General features: G+C 42.3%; 1 protein-coding gene across 1 annotated transcript; it reads left to right on the forward strand.

The window, feature by feature from the left end:
* The first annotated feature begins 375 nt into the window (after positions 1 to 375).
* On the forward strand, positions 376 to 20,377 carry DDX17 (DEAD-box helicase 17). The gene is made up of 13 exons (XM_057420450.1): positions 376 to 502; positions 4,531 to 4,681; positions 6,737 to 6,836; positions 6,969 to 7,102; positions 7,805 to 7,870; positions 8,530 to 8,671; positions 9,915 to 10,075; positions 10,171 to 10,343; positions 10,857 to 10,967; positions 11,460 to 11,521; positions 11,912 to 11,971; positions 16,121 to 16,357; positions 17,198 to 20,377. The coding sequence occupies exons 1-13, from the start codon at positions 459 to 461 to the stop codon at positions 17,719 to 17,721; spliced, it is 1,965 nt and encodes a 654-aa protein (XP_057276433.1). The 5' UTR covers positions 376 to 458; the 3' UTR covers positions 17,722 to 20,377.
* The last annotated feature ends 240 nt before the right edge of the window (positions 20,378 to 20,617 follow it).

The following is a 20,617-nucleotide window of genomic DNA, read 5'->3' on the forward strand; positions in this document are numbered from 1 at the left end:
GTCAAGAACGCTACGCACTTTCCGTAGCCTGCCTGCCGCGCGGACCAGTATTTCTCCAAGAGAGCTTCGGGTATAGTTGGTTTCTGGGAATAGGCGTAGGTATTTTCGAGGGCCGCAGATTGCGCAGCGCCGGGCCGCCCGTAACGTAACCCAAGCGGGCTGGGGCGGCGGCAGCCATTTTGTGCCGGGAAGCCGGAGGAAGAAGACGTTGGTGTCTCCACACTTCACGGGCCCTGGAGCCGACCGAGAACCCCGGCGTTCCCTCCGCGGACGTCCAGCGGGTCTCTGACCCACTGACCACCTCTTCTCCTTTTGTATCCCACCAAAGAAGCGAGGTGGCGCAAAGCGATTCCTCCGAGACACAGCCGCCTCTGGCTGGCCCGTCTCCTCGAACCCCCAGTCCCTCGCCGTCCCCACGGCCGGCATTCCGCTGCCTCTCTCCCACCCCTCCGGGTGCGATGAGAGGCTTCGGGGACCGGGGCCGAGACCGTGACCGCGGCGGGTAAGGGGAGGGGGCAGGCCGGGCCGGGGGGAGGTGTCGGGGCGGTGAAGGGAGCCGTTTCCCTCGGGTTGGGGGCCTCGTGGGGGGGAGGGCCGGGGGGTCGTCGTGGGGATGAAGAGGGTGCGTTCTACTGGCGGTATTGGAGGAGCTTTTGCTCCAGAAATCCTCAGGGGAGGGGGGAAGGGGGTTGGAGACTTTATTAGTAGTGCTCTGGCCGCAAGGCGGGGGGTGGGCTGAAGGGGGTTTATTTGGCTTTTCTATCGTTCGTGTGTAACCGTGTGTCCCTGCTTGCAGTTTTAGGGCCTGCATTCCGCCGCCCCCCCCCCCCCCCCATTTATTTTCTGCCACCCTTCGTTATCCTGCTTCCTCCCCCCAAGCCACCAAGGTCTTGGTGGCCCGGGCAGGGGTGTTTGGACGGTCTGCCCTTCCGATTGGCATTACTCCTTCTGTACTGACTAGAAAGATGGCATTTGATGATCTTTCTCAGTTGCGCTCATGGGCTTTATCGTGAGAGGAAATGAGATCGAAAGGTGCTGCCATGCAGGGGACTTGCATCCTCAGGAGGGTGATCTCGGTAAACCTGGCTCTGGACCAGACTTCAGGAGCATGACCAAGCTTACGTAGCAGTCAGACAAGAGTTGTCTGTCTGGCACTGCAGAGGCCTAGTCCGTGATACTCTTGAATCTGCTGTTTACAGGAAGTGTGGCTTGCAGAAGGGTTCTGCAGGTTTGATTATTATTTTTTGACTCTTCCGAGGGTGGCAGCAGTAAACACAATGACATAGTATATGACTAGTTTAGGACTTGGTTTTTTTTAAGGGTTGAAAGTACTTAGACGTTGATTCCAGGCCTTTTTAAAGAGAAAGCACAATTTAGGAAAGCAGCATTTTCCGTCCTTCAGATGAGTAGTTAGGCCTTCATTTACAAGGATTGACAATAAACATTTAATGTGGGTACTGTTGTTCTTACCATGAAGGCTAGGTCAGTTGGTAAGTCTCCCCCACCCACTTCTTTCCTTTATTGTTTTCCCTCCCCACTGGGAGATTTGTATATATTTTGTTATATATTGCAGTGCACTTTAACATGTAGTTTCCTGTTGCCCGTGGCAAGAGATTAGTTGTATCCTTGCGTTATCTTACACCCACATTTCACACGCTGAAATTAAAAGATACTTTTTTTTTTATCAGGGGAGAGTTCTGGTGTTTTTCCACTAGTAGAGTTCCAGCTTAGTTTTTAACCCAAGAACACTGGAGTAAATGCATTCGCAAGTGTGAGATAGTTCAAACCCCAGCTGTTTTGGGAGTTTAGTGAGTGAGTTTGAGTATGCAGCTTTATATACAGTTGCTTAACACTGGCCAAAGCATTATCACAATGCTTGGCGTGCCTTAACATTTTTGTCATCTCATCTTGCGTAGACTTTGATTGTAGGTGAGTGTTTCACTCTTAGGTGAGGGATTTTGCATAAGTGAAAGGAGTGCCTACATTTTGCAAAGTTTTTGGACATTTGCATGGAAAATCCTTTTCTTGGCATGTTATCCTGGAAGCTTTAATGCATAGGGATTCAGTTTATTAGTTATGTTTAATGGTTACAAATATTTTCATACCTTAACATCATACGTCATAAATAACCTCTATAAAATTTGGGGCCATTTTAAAGTTTAGCTGATTCTTTCATAGGCCAACAAAATGAAATACAGGCTTTCTGGTTTCCTCCTGTCAGGGGTGAGTTGTAGGTGATTTCTTAGAATTGAAAGTTGTACTATTTTGTTCTGGAATATAACAACTTCAATCAGTTCTGCCCCAGAAATTATGGCACCAGTAACATTAGAGAATGTTTTGAGTTGATCTGAATTTAACACTTGAAAACTGTTGGCAAATCAGTGGAATAATCTTAGATTCAAATCAGTTAACTAGAATTTGAATCTTGTTTGACTTAGAATGTAAAGTGTCAGTTACTGCCAGTTTAGCTGATAAACTTCAGTAGAGGCAGTGTTCAGGGACTGCTGCAGGGCGCACTTCTGTCAGGTCAGTACACAGGCAAAAATGGAGACCTGAAACTATTTGGCTTCTATATAAAATACATCAGTTCTTCCCTCTGGATAGCTATGGAGCAAGTATTTGTAATACCCAGCTGTTTTTAGTGTCCAGTTTTGCAATCAGTTCTTTATGTGTTTCATAATGAAACTTCACTGAAACTTTGAAACTCCAGTTGATTTCAGTCAGATACAGGTTTTGTTAGCACTACTTGTATATAGAAATAGTTGTCATTTTGACCTCAAGTGAGCATGAGCAACAGCAAACACCTCCAGTATAGGTGAATGTGCCTGTAAATTAAAATCTATACTTTTTCTCTTTTTTTCCACTTTGATCTGAAAAAAAATGTAGTGCTGAAATGAATTTCTGAAGTTGCCTTTCACAGGCATGTTACAAAAGTTGCTGAGCATGCAGCTTGTCTGGGGGATCCCATAGACATACCAAGGAGAAAATAAGGTATATTTATAGGAGGGGGGATGAGACTAAATGCACAGTTGCAACAAAGCAAACATTTAAAAAATTACTTAGCAGGTTTTAAGTTAAATTATCAACCATACTTAGCTTTTCCAACAATGCGACCTCTTCTTTTTGTTAATGTGTTCTTTCTTTCTGGTCTGTCAATCACTATAATTTGTAGTTTTCACTGGAAGCAATTTGAAGACTAAATGTAGTTAATGGCTGAACACAGTCTTGTGTTTAAGGTAATTCAGAAATTTATTTCAGTTCTTCCTTTTTTAGCACCCCTCTCCTCCCAGGTCACTCATGTCAAAAGATTGCTTTAGGATTTTTGTTGCTTTTGGTTTGTTTCATTAATAGTTGATTTTTTTTTTTTTTTTTACTAGCTGACTGCCTGGGTTAGGTGCAGCCACTTTGGATTTGCTGTCTAAATAGAAGTCTTCTTTTACATGGGCATTTCTCATGAATCCATGTTTTGGAGAAGGCTGTAGCTTTCTTAAGCAAAATCTGAATTAGAACAAAATTTGATAGCACTGGGAAAAATAACTTCTGCTGTGTTTGTACAATACTAATGAGAGCACTGTGGCTTTTTTGGTGGAATTTTAAAATACATACTTTGTAATATTCACAGTAAATAATCATTCTGTGCCACTCAATTTTCAGTTATTCTTCCAGATTATTGGCAGAAGCTCATGCTGTGTCTAATGCCTTAACGAGTGATTACAGTCAGTTCTTAACCTTCTAAAGTGTATTACATTAACTGGGTAAAAACTTAATGTGAGCAAGAAGACTTACATGAGAGAGTAAAAGCAGTAGCTCCTGAGTTGTTCTGCTGGCTAGGAATTTTTTAGTAAACATTAGCTTTTTACTTTCTTGAGTCTTCCTCCAAAGCATTTGAGAGGAAAGTATGATTTTTCCACATACTTTTTTTGTTTTGGGCTTGTTGTTTTTTTTTTCCCTGTTAGGCTCTGGTTTAAAGAAAAAATACGCATTTTTTTAATTGATTTGGTTCCAGATCCACAGATGGACTTCAGGCTTGGCGGGACTTACGTACTTTCTGTTCTTCACTCTTGGTTTGCTTGATAAGAAAGGAGAGAAGACATAGAGGGGGAGACAGTGAAGTAGCTGTTTTTTGTGCAAGACTAACCTTGGGAGAGGTACAAGGAACTGACAATTAGAGATTTTTGTCATCCCTTTCATCTAACCATGTTTTAAGTGTACTGTCAGTTTCAAGAAGAGGTAAGTGCTGTAGCTGTACCCACAGAGTTGTCCTGAGGGAGGACAGAAACCAAGAGACAGGAGCTTTAAGGCAGTGATTTACTGGCAGTGGATGATGATTTGGGGTTTAAAACTGACTAAAGCAGAGTTATGTTATTTCAGGAAGTTGCTTGCCATCATAGTGATAGGCAGGGGGTGACTTATGCTAGGTTACTGTGCTCATGTGTCAGCTTGGGGAAAAGAATGTGAAAATGCTTAAGAAAACTGTGTAAATTCCAGAGGAATTAAGTACTGTCTTACAACTAACACTGACATTCGCAGGTTTGGAGCAAGTCGTGGAGGTCCTCTTCCTCCAAAGAAATTTGGTAATCCGGGGGAACGTTTACGGAAGAAAAAATGGGATTTAAGTGAGCTGCCCAAGTTTGAGAAGAATTTTTACGTGGAGCATCCGGAAGTGGCCAGGCTTACTCCGGTAGGTTTTCACAGCCTGTCTGTTCCATTTTGCCTACAACAGAAAATGTCACAAGTGGAAAAACTTGGAAGCCTGGGGAAGTGTGTAATAGAACTGTCTCTTCCTTAAGCTGTTTTGGTACGGATGCTGTTTCTAGTTGCCTTCTGTAACTTTGCATTCAGTAAAGGTGGTGTTCCTGCTGTTGGCTGATTTTATATGAGAATATTTTGCATTTGATCTTTTGTAATTTATCATCGTAATGCTTGTCTGGTCAAGCTATTTGTCAGTGTAGATAAGACTTGGAGAATTTCAGAGTTGTAGTACTGGGAATGCCCTGGAGGAACCTAAACTAGTAAATTAAGAGTTGCAGAAATGCATGAGAAAGGTTCAGAAGTAATGTTTTATCATAATAATAATTGAGGCTGAAAGAGGCCATGGGAGATCTCTATTCTAACTCTGCTTAGAGCAGGGCTAATTACAAAACCAGAGCAGGTTGCTTAGCACCTTGTCCTTTTGAGTTTGAATATCCCCAGGGATGGGGAGTTTTTTATATCCTTTCTGGGTGGTTGTCCCATGGCTTAATGTTTCTCATGGTATTTCACTCCCCCCCAAAAAAAGGATTTGCAGCATTTTCTCTATAGTGACCCATTGGGTAGTTGAAAGTTGGAGCTAAATTGCCTTGTTAGTCCTCTTTTTCCCAAGCTAAACAAACCCAGCGCTCGTTTTTCATCATACAGTCTGTACTCCAGCCTCTTGCTTTCTCCCCATAATCGGACATGGCCTGGTAAAACAATGTCCTTCTTATACTGGGGGCTCAAAACTAGATACAGTACCTTGTGTTTACTCTCTAGATACAGTAATCCCCCCCTTCCTACTCAACTTGAGTCTAGTCCTTTTTTTCCCCTCTTTAATGTCTTTGGTATTTAGAAATTAAGAGATTTCATCCTTAACATGAGGACACAAACAAATGTTCTTACCCAGTTCCACAGTCTTAGAAATCTTAACATGAAGTATTCCTGAGATACAGATGTGGCACGAAGGAACTGAAGGAGACACTGGCTTTTTAAAGATAAAACAGCTGGAACTACTGAACCACAGTCAGCATTTGCTGCTGTAGCTGTCTTTGCGTGGCAAACTCAAAGGATTTTCACGTATTTCCCAAAAGTTGTTTTCTTTTTTACCATTTCATTCAAGCTCAAGAGATTCTGACAGATAATTTATTGCTTTGGATAAAGTGCTTGTTTGGTGTTTGATGCGTATCTTTCTGTTGATATTTAATGAGCATTAGAATAAGGTCATGAATTGTGGAAGCATGTTGCAAAATCCAGTTGGACTTGCAAGGTAGGCTAGACAAAAGATGTAACACTACTTCTAAGCCTAAAATTATGCTTATGTGGATACACATTTCAGAAATCTTTTATGAAGTTCCATTATTATAAAAACTTGGGAGATCTTAGGGTATCATTATTATGTTACCTGGGCTCTTTTTCATTCAGGAAAGAAGTGCTCGTTCTGAAAAGATTCCAGGCAACACTGCTGAGTTGCAAGTTCACTAGCAAGAGCTCTGTGTTTAACCACCTTGCAGTGTCTTAGTTGAAGGAGAGGACTGCCCTGCCTTCAGCTTGGGCGAGTATATTAGGGCCGGTTTATTTTGTTTAGTTATTAGCACTGTCACATGAAACATGTTTCTTATTAGAAATGGAGGATCAGGTAACTTTTGAAGCTTTTTGTCATTTCTGGCCTCTGGGAAAAAAAAAAAGAGTCTTAATTCCTACAAATACTAAATTAATACACTTTTCATTATAAAGGGCTGGTTGGAAGGAGAGACATTATTCTTTCTAGGCTACGTAGAGAGCTTTTACATCTGAATATTGGAGAAGCTGTGTGATAGCTCAGTCCTAAAAACAAAATCTTCAGGAAATCTGTCATCTTAGGTGACTGTTTCAACTCAGTTCTCTAACAAAGCAGTTACCCAGAGGTGTGAAGTCCCTTAGTAGTTAGAAACACGCATTTTAAATCCCTGCTGACCTTCAGCATTTATCTTTGTTTTGTGTTTTTTGTTTCCCACATAAATAGTATGAAGTTGAAGAATTGCGCAGAAAGAAAGAGATAACAATCCGAGGGATGGAAGGCTGCCCTAAGCCCGTGTTTGCCTTCCACCAGTGTAGCTTTCCACGTAAGTATTTTGCCATTCTTTAAGATCACGAGGATTACTGGGAAACAGTAACAGGCCTGTTCTGTTTTCTAAAAGGTTTTCTGAAGCTTCAGTTATCCTTTTAAGAATATTTTTCTGTTCTTAAATTCTTAGAGTATGTGATGGATGCTTTGATGGACCAGAATTTTACAGAACCCACTCCAATTCAGTGCCAAGGCTTTCCACTAGCCCTCAGTGGTCGTGATATGGTGGGCATTGCGCAGACTGGCTCTGGGAAGACGCTGGCAGTATGTATTTTTCCCTTTTATTTATTTACCTTCCTAGTTGCTTTACAGAAACTACCCTTTGCTACTTGTTAGTAGTAGGGCTTTTCAGTATTACAGGTATCAAGTGAGATGATGACCTGTTTTTAAAGCTTGTTTTACAGCGTCATGGTTGAGACTTCAGTTTCAACTCAGCAAGTCTGTCTTATTCACAGGCAAATATTTTGTCTCTCTTTTGGGATGCTTAGTCACTTCCCTTTGGTCTAGGCTTACACTGTGGTTTAAAAACCAGTACATGCTGTTATGCAAGTTAAAAGAAATGTTTGTGAGTCTTCAAGGTATATGTTAATTTTATTTGCAGTGATTAGGAAGGAATTTTATTCTTCATGAAAAGCTAGGGCTCAGTTCTGCTAACTTAGACTCCAAATTTAAGTGAGCTTTCCTTTTACAGGTACTGAGCAGCTATATTTTGTGCTCATACCAAAGCAGATACAGTTGATCAGCAGCTCTGAAAATCTTCCGTTCTGTCAGATAAATGCAAGTATTTGTTTTTGCAGAAGCATTTTTATATAGCCAAGGATTCTTGCTGTGTCTCACATCAGGTGTTAGTTTCTTGAAAGAATGTTAGGCTAAAGGGGCTCTGCTGTAATCCGTTTGTCATGGCAGGAGGTTGTTGGCATTAAATATTGAAGTCCTGTGTCTTGATTTAAAATTCTTCTGTTTCAGTACTTGTTGCCTGCAATTGTTCACATCAACCACCAGCCATATTTGGAGAGAGGGGATGGCCCAATTGTAAGTGCTTGTTGATTCTCTTCCTTCTTGTGTGTATGGCACGGCGTTGTTAATGTGTACTTTAATTGGTACATCAGAACAGGAAGTAGAGAAATGTTTACTATCACAATGTGAACATCCCACTCAGTTGAGATTCTGTGCATTTGCTGACATAGTCTAAAGATATTTAAATGTTTTAGATAATAAAGACCATATGGTCCAACTTTGCTTATGGTATCTATTCGGAGCCCTTAAGTTAGGGATATGCATGCAGCTTGGTTATCCTGAATTGATTCTGGAGCTGTTCAGCCTGGAGAAGACAAGCTGCGTGGAGACCTCAGAGCAGCCTTCCAGGTATCTGAAGGGGGCCTACAAAGATTCTGGAAAGGGACTCTTCATCAGGGACTGTAGTGATAGAACAAGGGGCAGTAGGTTCAAACTCAAATGGGCAGGACTTAGATTAGAAACGAGGAAGAAATTCTTAATAGTGAGAGTGGTGAAGGCTGCCAGGGAAGCTGTGGCTGCCCCATCCCTTGCAGTGTTCAAGGCCAGGCTGGACGCAGACTTGAACAACCAGGTTTAGTGTGAGATGTCCCTGCCCATGGCAGGGGGGTTGGAACTAGATGATCTTAAGGACCTTTCCAATCCTAAACATTCTATGATTCTGATTCCTTTTACAGTGTCTGGTTCTAGCACCTACTAGAGAGTTGGCCCAGCAAGTACAGCAGGTGGCTGATGATTATGGCAAATGTTCAAGGCTGAAGAGTACCTGCATATACGGAGGAGCACCCAAAGGTCCCCAGATCAGGGATCTGGAAAGAGGTAATTTTAAAATGGGTGTGTGCAGTTTCTGGAGGAGGGGGTATTGTAAAATCTCTGTAAAATCACCTTCTTAAAACCTTTTTGGAAGGGGTGTGTGTGAATGAAATCTCCAGTTGCAGTGATACTTCATGAGGTAGGTTCTCTGTTGTATAGTGACTTACTTGAATATTAGATTTCATTTTTATTTTCTCTTTGAACTTGTGAAGATCATCAAGACATCAGAAGGGGGGAAAGAAAACTTAGCAGAAAGATAACATGTTTCTTGTAGCAGCAGGACTGTGTTCAGATCCATGTGGGAAACACCCCCATCTGTGATCTTTGGGGTATTTAGTGAATTTACTTCGGAGGAGTACATCATTGACAACAGAGACTGCAGTTTATTCAGTCTCCTGAAGGCCACTGCCTCCATTAGAAATCTAATTCTTGTATGAGCTGTATAGAAACTGGAAGTACACCCAGCTTTGTCAGCTCTGAGGGGTCCAGGTTGACACAAAGATCTGTTAAAAGAAAAATACTCTGCATCTCTAAGTGCAGTATCAAGAAAGCTGCTAGGGTTTTGCTCTTCCCCATCTCCTTGCTTCCCTAAATTTACCTTACGTGGACATTTCAGTGACACTGAAGGACTTGCCTGTAATATCTGGGAATTGGTGGAAACCAATCCCTGTTAAGGAATGTATAAATTATAAATTGCCATACCCAATATTGGTTTATGACTATTTGAAGTCTGTTTTTATGCTAACAGATCAGGCAGGATGGTTATCTGTCACTATTGGTTCATAATTGCTCATTATTAAAGCCAAAAGGTGGAAGTAACTTGACCTGCATAGCGAGAGAAGCACTTCGTGTTTGATTAACATGGGCAGTTTAGCTGGAGTTTGCTCTTTTTCTAGAGAGCTGTCTAGACTAAATGCATCTGGATGAAGGTGGGTCAGGCTTGAGGAGAAGCTTATTGTACTCTTGATTTTTGGACAGCTCTTCACTGGTGTTTTCTGACAGCTTTTAGTTTCTATACTGCATTTATTCTAATAGCACTGTAACAGTAATTTCAGAATGAAAAAAATAAATAGGGCTTCTACTGAAATGACTCAGTCTTGGGTAGGAATGAGGGTGGTGCTTTTTTTTTTTTTTTCTTTAAACAGTTTTGCTCTGGAAGGTGATTCATTCTGACTAAAAATACCGATTGACATTCAGATGAAGAGCCGTACTCTTTTTCCTTACTCTTTTTACTTACTCTTTTTTGAAGGTGTGGAGATCTGCATTGCTACACCAGGTCGCTTGATTGACTTCCTTGAAGCAGGAAAGACCAACCTTCGTCGGTGTACATACCTAGTGCTGGATGAAGCAGACAGGATGTTGGACATGGGATTTGAACCCCAAATTCGTAAAATTGTTGACCAGATAAGGGTGTGTGAACTTTGTAAAAGGACAGATCCTCTGGTTTCCCATTCAAGGTTCAGTACCTTAAATCCTTAAATGAATCTGTATTCCCTTTTTCTTAGCCTGACAGACAGACCCTGATGTGGAGTGCGACTTGGCCAAAAGAAGTGCGCCAGCTTGCTGAGGACTTTCTGCAGGACTATGTTCAGATCAATGTGGGAAACTTGGAGCTGAGTGCCAACCACAATATCCTGCAGATAGTGGATGTGTGCATGGAGAGCGAGAAAGACCATAAGTAAGCTGATTTTCCTACCATTTCACTTGGGTTTTTTGGCTGTACTTGAAGAACCAACACCATCTTGTGAGCCAAATACAAATTCCGAATGGTGAAGTTATTTGTAGTATTATTTAACCTTGGACTGTCAATCCTGTAATTGACTTATCTTTTGTGTATGTTCTAACCATACCATTGTACGACAGACCTACATAGAATCATAGAATGGTTAGGGTTGGAAAGGACCTTAAGATCATCTAGTTCCAACCCCCCTGCCATGGGCAGGGACACCTCACCGTACACCATGTTGCTTAAGGCTTTGTCCAGTCTGGCCTTGAATGCTGCCAGGGATGGAGCATTTACCACTTCTTTTTGGCAACCTGTTCCAGGGGCTCACCACCCTCACAGTAAAGAACATTAGGTGTAAGTGATACCTACTTATTTTTGGGGATGTGTGTTGTGCATATATCCAAGAGAGTGCTCCTATATTCTTGTATGTGTGGATATACATCTTGGCTCTCATGTCTATTTTAGACTGATACAACTGATGGAAGAAATCATGGCAGAGAAAGAAAACAAGACTATCATCTTTGTGGAGACAAAGAGGCGTTGTGATGATCTCACTCGAAGGATGCGCAGAGATGGGTGATTAGCTTTTCCTCTCCTTCCCCTTCTTTTTAGTGGGAAATAGAATCTGTGATCAAAAGCTGTAAGGTTTAAATGTTCATGATGCTATTTTGGGGAGCAACATGTCCATTATTTTCTTGGCTGAGTTCAGATTTGGTTTCTCAGAAGCTTCCAGTCCATCAAAGCATTAGTGCAATATTAGTGCAAGAGAGCATTTGTAAGCTGTGCAGCTTTTAGTGTGTCAGAATACTGATAAACCAATTGGGACTGTTATCAGTACAACAAATGTAATTTGGCTTAGATGGTTGTGTATGTAGGTAATGGGACTAATATGCAAGAAACAAACCACTATATGTGCTGGGTAGATACAGGCCAGAGTAGGAGGACAGGGATAACGTATTTCTCGAGTCTCTTTGTTTTTTGCCTTTTTACCAAAATGCCAGTAAAGCTTCCTTTTGTCTTTCATGTATGTACTTTCTGTCTATACTAATGTGCATCTCTGTTTGGCAGTTGGCCAGCTATGTGTATCCATGGAGACAAGAGTCAGCCAGAAAGAGATTGGGTGCTTAATGGTGAGTCCATCACTGAGGGGAGAATAGCTTGGGCCACTGTACTTAATTTACTGAGGCATGATTTCTCTGGTCATCTGTTGATGTTTTTTCTCTATACCAAATAGATACATTTCGAAAGAACTTCCTTTACCTTTGTACTGTTGATTTCAGTACTTGTATTTGCTGGTTTTTTTTTTCCTTGACAAAAACACAGTGGAAGAATTACTTAACCCACAGAGCTGGATTTTGAGGAATAGTTGACACCTTATATACTGACATTCTGGGGTTTCTGACATTGCACTCTCTCACCTAGAGTCTGCAAAATGAGCATTTAATGTAAATCAAGTGCAGGTAACTTGGTTGTTATACAAGTTAATACAAGCTTACTTCATAGCATACTTTGTTTTACAGAGTTTCGTTCTGGAAAGGCTCCTATCCTCATTGCTACTGACGTTGCATCTCGTGGGCTAGGTTTGTACACATAGACCACTCTTGCCTACTGCTGAGTATTTTTCTTCTTTGGACTGAAATATGCTTTCTTAAAAAAAATTCAAAGCGTGATTTTCCCCCACATGTGAAATACGTTTTTTAACATTAATCTTTTTTTTGTCTTTCATATTCAAAGTCTCTTCCTGCTCCTAATGAACAGGCTTTGGTCTGCAGCAAGGCCTAGGCATGACCAATCGATCGCCAAGAGGGAGAAGAGACGTCCAATTATGCAACCCAACCCTTCCACCACACTCCTTTCCCAAATCCAGCTTTTGTTGCTGGATGGTAGGGATGGATTGCTCTCAGTTCAGACCGTGTCAGATAAAAGTCCCAAGTAGGAAGCTGTGGGAGAGCATTTCAAGAACTAATTGCATTTCAATGGCTAATATTCTCCCTATATGACACACCACAGATTTGAGCATACCAGCCCCAGTGTACATGCATGTTTACCCCACAGATGCATCCACATCTGAGAAGGCACTGCTCCAGATCTTTGACACGTAACCTTCCCTCCTCTGTGTTCCTTCTAGGCAGGACCACTGAGATTATACATGGCCTTTAAACATCATGTTACGCAGATGTGTAACTGAATCAAAATTGCACAGCTCTATTCTGGTGGTACGAAAATGATCTGTCTGGATGCATCAGTTGTGCCCCCATTTTTAATACGCATATTTGTATTGTGAAATGCTATGTGCTAAACACAGTCCTTGTGCATCTGCCCACTCTAGGAGGATGGTGTCTCAAATGCTCAGAGTTTAATAACAGACATTGAATACCCTCCCCGAGTTTGGTAGCAGATAAACTACTTGTGGGTCAGTGTCTCACTGTAATAAGTTTTAGGCAAAACGGTTGGTGCAGATAAGCTCAGAGAAATCTCTAGTTTGTTAAAAAAATCTCGGCTATCTGCACTCTTTATTTGTCATGTGCTGAAAGGGTGGCTGTGTTGTGCATCGTATGGTCACTTTAATACAAGCAGACCATTACTAGACTTGGCAGCCTTTGTTCACACAACCTTCACCCCTCCTTCCCCTCCTCCTCAAAAATTGTCCAACACTTCCTCAGAGAAGCGATTCTATGGACTTCAGTCTCTGCCCTCTAGGGTCATGTCTGGACCTGTGCAGTTAGAACTTGGGCCTGTTGGGAGAAGGGACTGAGGCCTGAAACCACTTTATATGAAAGAGAGCTGCTTTCTCTAGCAGCGTTTTTTAAACAGGCTTGCTATGTGCTGGTAGCTTCTTTGTGCATCTTGCCTAGACATTTAAAACAGCCTCCTCCCCCTCAAAAAAAAAAACAAACCACTCTCCCCAAAACTACTCAATTGGATAACACTTCGGAAAACAGTCTCCCCACTTTCCATCCTCCACTTCACTTGAGCTGAGGGGGAAAGGTACCAGAGTCTGTTTCTTGTTACTGAACAACATCTCAGCTTGTTTTGGGGCCCTGAGTTTGCTGCTTCTTAAAATTAAGTCCCTTAACTGGCAAACTTCTGGATGACTTCCTCCAAGATCCTGGAAAGTGAAGGCTTCTACCTAAATAACATAAAACAGGGGCGCGCGCCTTTTGGCTGAGTCACCAGGGCTTTCCCTCTTCCTAATGGAACATTGGTTTCAAAAAAGCTTCTTCCAGGTAAGTTCGGAGTCCCATAATGACTGCTTTGTGATAATTCCCTGGAGTGAGGTCCTCTCTCTGCACTGATTTATTTTTTATTTTTTACTTTATTTTTTGTTCAGTTTATTAAACTAAAAACATTGAATTTGTTTTGTTTTGTTTTCTTTAACAGAAGCTTTGATATCAGTTGCAGGTCATTCTCAGTGCAGGGGTGGGGGCACATCTACATTGAAGGTCTGAACAGCTCTCTAGACTAGCCTATTTGCTAGTTTATGTCTCTCCTGATTAATAATTGGAGACTGCCTTGCCACAGGGTACTCTGATGGTCTGACAAAGGGAATGTTTCCCAGGTAGCTGTCAAAAATGATTGACAGTTGCAATTCTTGATCCTGCTACATTATCTTCTAAAGGCGCAGGAAGATTGCAGGTGTGCGCAGACACTTTGGAGCATGCTAGACCGGAGAAGTCGAGTCTTGTACTTGCTCTGGTGTTTTCTTCAGCGAGCTACGTGCTCTACCAGGACCACTTTCTAATCTGGAAAACACCCTTGCATTTTCCTCTTCCTGCCTTCCCATTCTTCCCACTCCTCCCCAGTCAAGTCAGTTCTGTCTGCCTTGATAGCTACAATTACCTGTGCTTTCTGCAGGGAAAGCATGTCCTTGTGGTAATCCATACCTCTGTGGTAATTCAAGTCACTTGGCTACTGGTGGATGTGCAAAATGGGACTGACTGAGGATCATGTAGCCTGCAGCTTGTCAGACTAGTTCCACCATGGCTGTGAAGATGCAATCTGTCATACGTACTCCTCTCTTTACTTTTATTCCTTATTAAAAAACCCTCTTGCAACAAGGACCCTAGCTGGAGACTCGCGCAGCCCCCTGTGAAACCTGCCTTCTCACTCCCTTTTTTTGGTGTGATTCAGGACTTTGGAGTCAGCAAAGACTGAGGAGCCCCCCGCTTTGCTGTAATAAGAAACAGACATCAAGTCCCCCTCTTTGTCACTACAGCCCTCTTGTTTTTATTTTTCCTACAACCCCTTTGAAATTGATGCAGTCTGGGCAATAGATGCAGTCTGACCCTTTGGATGTAATTTTTGTATCTTCATTTTTTTGACAATTGCCCCCAAGAACCCCGAATAGGGGACAAAAAGCGTCGGAGGACCTGAAACTTTTACCTGAAGCCAGGTTCTCTGGCGCTTCACAACCAAATGGGGCTACAGAGAAGCGTCTAAGCCAGTTCACAGAGCGAGCGTGTGTGGGGACTTCCCGCTGCCATGGACCCTTGATGCATGCTCCCCGCGCTCCAGTGGTCCCGTGTCAGAGGGCGGAGTTTTCGAAAGGAGGCCGCCAAAAATAAAAGGCAAAGAGACGGGATCGGCTGCAGCGGTTTCCCACAGGAGGAGGGAGTGTGCATCGGTCTGGTAACAAACAGAGAATGTTTCTCTCTTTAAAACAAAACACAAAACCAAAAAAGAAAGAAAATCACAAAAATCTGTGTTTTATCTTGGATATTTTCAGAATATTCTTCTTAAAATGCAGATTTTAAATCTTTTTTTATGAGCTGTTAGGGTACTTACTGTAATAGAATGCTTTTAAAAGACACTGTAAGAGTAAATAGGTGCTTTTGGTACTTTAGGTGCTTCCACTGAAGCGTTGCACTAACATTTACTCTGTTCTTGTCCCATAAGTTTATAAAGTCTCTTCCCATAAGGCACACAGTTCTCATCTCCTAAATTTTAATAATACTTTGCAGACAGGGCAATTTGGATAATTTAATTTATTTCCTGCTTCCCTCTGACACTAGAAGAAGGGAATTGCTAACAAAATTCACAATTGTCCAAATTACAGAATCTTGCCAGAACTGGATGGAACAGCACGGTAAAATGTTAGTGCAACGCATTCTAGTGATAACTACAAAGCTGAGTTAAGATATTGTAGGTCTGAATAATTTTTAATGAGTTGGCTGAATAATGCTAATGTAATTGGAGTATCTTAAGCTTTAGGCAAGGGAAAGTAGTCACCATATTTTATTAGGACTGTAAAAGTAAATGTTTCTAAGATTGCCTTTTATTTCATGTTACTGAGTGGAAGGTAAGTGGTCTTACTACTGTTATTGTTAGACTTCTCCCAACAGAGTAAAAGCTTTACCATGGCAGTTCTGCCCTTCCTCCACCCCAGTTTGCTCTGTCTGATGGTGGCATTTTCACTTTCCAGATTGCATTTTTAAAAATAATAATAAAAAAATAGTACAGAATTCAGTTGGCTTATTCACAGACACTGGTGTCTTGGACACAGGAAGATAGAGAAATGCATTCCGGGGAGGATAAACTTAAGTCTTCTACTCTTTTGGGATGAGTCTGTCTTGTATTTATTCCATGCAATTACTAACTTTGTATTTTTTTTTTCTTATTACTGTCACCTGCATTCGTGCTCCCCACCTTTCGTTGGCACGTCCTCTCTTCTTCTTCCCTTTCCTCAACCCTCCCCCTTCACTGTGCTTCGCACATGGGCGCTTCACAAGACGTGGAAGATGTTAAATTTGTGATAAACTACGACTATCCGAACAGCTCTGAAGATTACGTGCACCGTATTGGCCGTACCGCACGTAGTACCAACAAAGGTACTGCCTACACCTTCTTCACACCAGGAAACCTGAAACAAGCCAGGGAGCTTATCAAAGTTTTGGAAGAAGCCAATCAAGCCATCAATCCAAAACTGATGCAGCTTGTGGACCACCGAGGAGGAGGAGGTGGTGGAGGTAAAGGCACATGGTAAAAGGGATACACAGGGAATAGGTTCCCCATTTTGAGGGAGGGAAGATTAAAAGAGGGTAGGGAAGTAGGAAATGCAGTTCTGAGGTAACAGTGACAGAATCGTAGAATCGTAAAATCAACTAGGTTGGAGAAGACCTTTAAGATCATCAAGTCCAACCTTCACCCCAGGACTGCCAAGTCCATCACTAAGTCATGTCACTGAGGGCCTCATCTGCACAGCTGCTGAACACTTCCAGAGATGGTGATTCCACCATTTCCCTGGGAAGCCTTATAAAGCTGATTTGTACCCAAGTTTTTAGCATGTTTTGTAGGTGTAGTTTTACCTGTTCAACAGAGAGGTACTCCGCTGTCGAAATTCTTTTTTCTCTGGATAAGATCCTCACAGAACAAATTTTGCTTGAATTAATGAATTCCTGTAGCTCCTACCTAAGCACAGGCAACAAGATGGGTGTGCACACATGTGCAATATTGGAATAAGGAAAGGGATACACTGACTTTGTCTTCAGGGACTGAGGCTGTTTTTCCTTCCATTCCCTGAAGGAATAATATGTTTCCTTACGTTTCCAAATTAATAATGAATTTCTTCTGTTTCCTTGTCTCCAAGCACATGCATTAAGAGCCCTTTTTGAAATTCATATTTACACCTTGAACAGAGTGAAGAGGTGTATTACGCACAGCTGTGCAGGGAAGTCATAGTCAAAAGAACTTGCTCCTTGGTGGCTAAATTGTGGCTGCAGAAGGGGGAGAAAGGGTGGCATAATTGTACCAGAGTTCATTGTTTAAGCCTTGTTTATGGTACTAAATTTTAATGTATTCATCGCCAGGAGGTCGTTCTCGTTACCGAACGAGCAGTTCAGTAAACAACCCTAATCTGATGTACCAGGAAGAGTGTGACAGGAGGCTCCGGGGAGTGAAAGAGGGCCGGAGAGACTCAGGTGGCTTCAGAGATCGTGAGCGTGGTGAGAGTTATGCCAACGGAGCCAACAAGACCTATGGCAGTGCCTACGGGAGCCCAAATTCTGCTTTTGGGGCAGCACAGAGCCAGTATGGTTACACTCAAGGGAGCTATGGAGCAGCTGCCTATGGCACGAGTGGCTATGGCACTGCAGAGTACAGTGCTAGTGGCTATGGTGCCAGCACCACAGCTGCCACTGCTGGGAGAACCTCACAGAGCACTACCCAACAGCAGTATGCAGGGATGGTGGGGCGCTCGGGCCAGCAGCCACAGCCGCTCATGTCACAACAGTTTCCGCAGCCCCCTGCCACTAACGTGATGGGCTATATGGGACAGACTGCCACCTACCAGTATCCCCCCCCTCCACCTCCTCCACCCCCCTCCCGCAAATGAGACCACTCACCACTGGGGACCAGTGTAGACCTTTTGCATTTAAAGGAACCTTTTCTTTCTCTTCTTTCCCATTGTGATGTCTCTCTTATGCAGGTTAGACTTAGAATTCACCATTCACATCCCTTGAGCCCACCAGAAATGGCCCCCAGTCACATGACTGACCCTGTCCTCCTTTTTCTTTTTCTTTTTTTTTTTTTTTTTTTTAATTAAGAGATATATATAGTTGACTGGAAAATTTATTATTTTTTGTCTTGCATGTTGAGAAAATTGGAAGTTTTATTTTCTCTAAAAGAAATGGGTATAAAGCAGATAGGTGCCAGCTTGATCATCTTGGTGTCTTAAGGTTTGTGTGAAAACTTTCTTTTGAGGGGAAGAAGTTGCTATTCTGTAACACATTCACTTAAATTCAGGAAATATCAAAGAGGGATAGGAAACTTTGGGAAGCCAAAAAGCACTTGATTTAAAATAATAAATGCAAGGGAGCAATGCTCACTTCTCCTAATCTTCTTTTGTTTTTTTAATAGCTCACTTACTGCTTGTAATCCGTTGTAGGTGACTTTCTGTAGGAAAACTCTGCTCATTTGTCTGAGCTGGGCGGTGTTCAGAGTAATGCCCCAGGTACGTTGCTGGAGTTTTCTACAGCTCTGGAAGCAGTGGCCCCATCTTTCTGGTACCTGTAGCAGCCTGCAGTAGGGAAGCTGGGATTAAAACCCCCATGCCAGAAACCAAACCTCTCTTGGATTCAGTACCCGAAAGCCACACAGTTGCTCTAGGTACCACAAGGTATGTTAGCCAAAGAAGTTCTTTCCCTATAATTGTTAAATTGCAGCATGTAAAACGCGTGGAGCTTGGTTATCCTCAAGTTGGTTTCTGCTCTCATATTCTTGTTACTGGGTTTATGGAGAGAAGTCTTATTTGAGAGCCCAGAAACTAAACAGAACTGAGATGACAAACGGCACTTCTTGTTTGTCTGTCCTTCACGAACAAACATACCTCGGGGAATGTTCCGAATGCCGCTACGTCAGATAAAATGTGACAGAGTTTTCCACACTTAAATTTTAAGAGGTTTGAATAGGGTGGGCTGGGAGTGGGAGGGCAAGGGGAGGAAGGGAGGAGGAGGAGATTGCCTGGGAATCTCCTTTTCATGAGGTAAGCGGTGAGCTGGTTAGTGCATCTGGATTCTGAAGCTTGATTTCTTTTGTACCTTGCTCTGACTATTGCTTTTTCTGGCTTTTGAGTGCATTTCCCTGCTCCATTGGTCCCTTTGGGCTGAGCTCTCGCAGGTAGGTAGCATTTTAGAAAATGTTAGAGAAGAGTTAAATTTTAGTAAATACGTAAATAAAACTTGTTTATTTTACAGGCTAAGGTGGGTGTGAGGGGGTTTCCCCTTTAGTAAAGCATGTTGTTGACTTGTTATTTCCAATACCAGACGGTTCAGAGACAGTAGATGACAACAGGAGTTGGCTGCTCTTGGTCTGATAATACAACAAAAGAATGGATACTTCTGCTTTGTGAGGCATAATCTTTGCTTTATGAGAGTGCAGAGGTTTGGGTTATTTTCTGTTGGCGTTCTTGCATATGTATGACCAAGGCAGCCTGCTCCTGTAGTAGAGTGGAACTTCTTATAGCCCAGGAAGAGACCTTGCTTATACAGAACCGATTTCTTTTTTTAATTTAATTTCTTCCCAGAGTAAAATTTTGGGGGGTGAATGCGCTTTTTTTTATTTCTTTTGTTTTGTGCAGTACACAGGTAGGTTGTTGACACAGAAGGAAAAGAGAGAGATCTTCCAGACCCTTGTTTCCCATCTTCTAATTCCAGTGTTTGGGCAGGAAGTTTCTTTGATTGTGTTAAGTGAAAGCCAGAAACATTTAGTTTATCCAGGCCTGACTGATTTGTCTTTGGCCTCCCTCACAAGCAGCTGTAGAGGTTTTGGTTTGGGTTTTTTTTTCTTTATTTTTTAAATCTGTACGTTCAGTGCAGAAATGTGTTCAAGGGTTGGAGGAGTAGGACATCTCACTGACTGGCTTTAAAAAGGGTCTCTGGACCACCAAAGCTGCCTTATAGTCTGCTTTCACTTCTTTCGGGCGGACTTGTGCAGATGTAAACATCTATGCCAAGTCTTGCAGTACTTTATTGCCATCGAAGGTCAGCTGTCGTCCAGGGTCTCAGTTCAATTCAGAGTGTTAACCAGACTGTTGAATGCTTAAACGCACCGTGGCATGTGCTGCCCCTGTCCCACCTGGTGCTCTCTGCTCTGTTCCATATACCAGCTGGAGGGCCCTTGCTGATAAAAGCATTAGCATCTAGTATTGTTTCAGTCTGTTTGTTTTCAATCTGTAAAAGTTTGTGGGAGTGTCGAGTTGGGTGTCTCCTCCCCTCCCACTTCCTGAAGCAATTTACTGTTTGGACTTCTCTGAACAATTGGAAGGGTTAGTGGCTTTGTGTGGGATCAACATCTTGTTTCACACACCTGCTGGTCTCTGAACACATTCCTGTTGTATTAACGAAGACTTGAATTGAGAGATTCATAGATCTGTGGTGTTCAGACACAGGATACACTAAGAGCTATGTTACTATTCTTAGTTTGTAAATTGTCCTTTTGATACCATCTTGTTTTCTTTTGTAGGTATAAATAAAAACACTGTTGACAATAAATTGTGAACTTTGTCTTTATTTTTGGAGTGTAAAGCCTTCTTTGCCCCTGTTCTTCCCAGTACTTAAAAGTCAAATTCAAGCAGTTGGAAACACCTCTTGGTAACCCCCTGGATTTTAATCACCGTGGTCCCCATTTGTAGAACACAAGGAACTGTCACTGAGAGTGAGTGAGTGAGTGAGGAGGATGTTTGAATACCTGGGGAATCAGAAGATTCGTGTCATTCAATGTGGATATGTTTA

The sequence above is a fragment of the Pezoporus wallicus genome, unplaced genomic scaffold, assembly GCF_028554395.1.
Source record: "Pezoporus wallicus isolate ANWC-B61680 ecotype Strahan unplaced genomic scaffold, APGP_CSIRO_Pwel_v1 contig_2871, whole genome shotgun sequence".
Classification (NCBI taxonomy): domain Eukaryota; kingdom Metazoa; phylum Chordata; class Aves; order Psittaciformes; family Psittacidae; genus Pezoporus; species Pezoporus wallicus.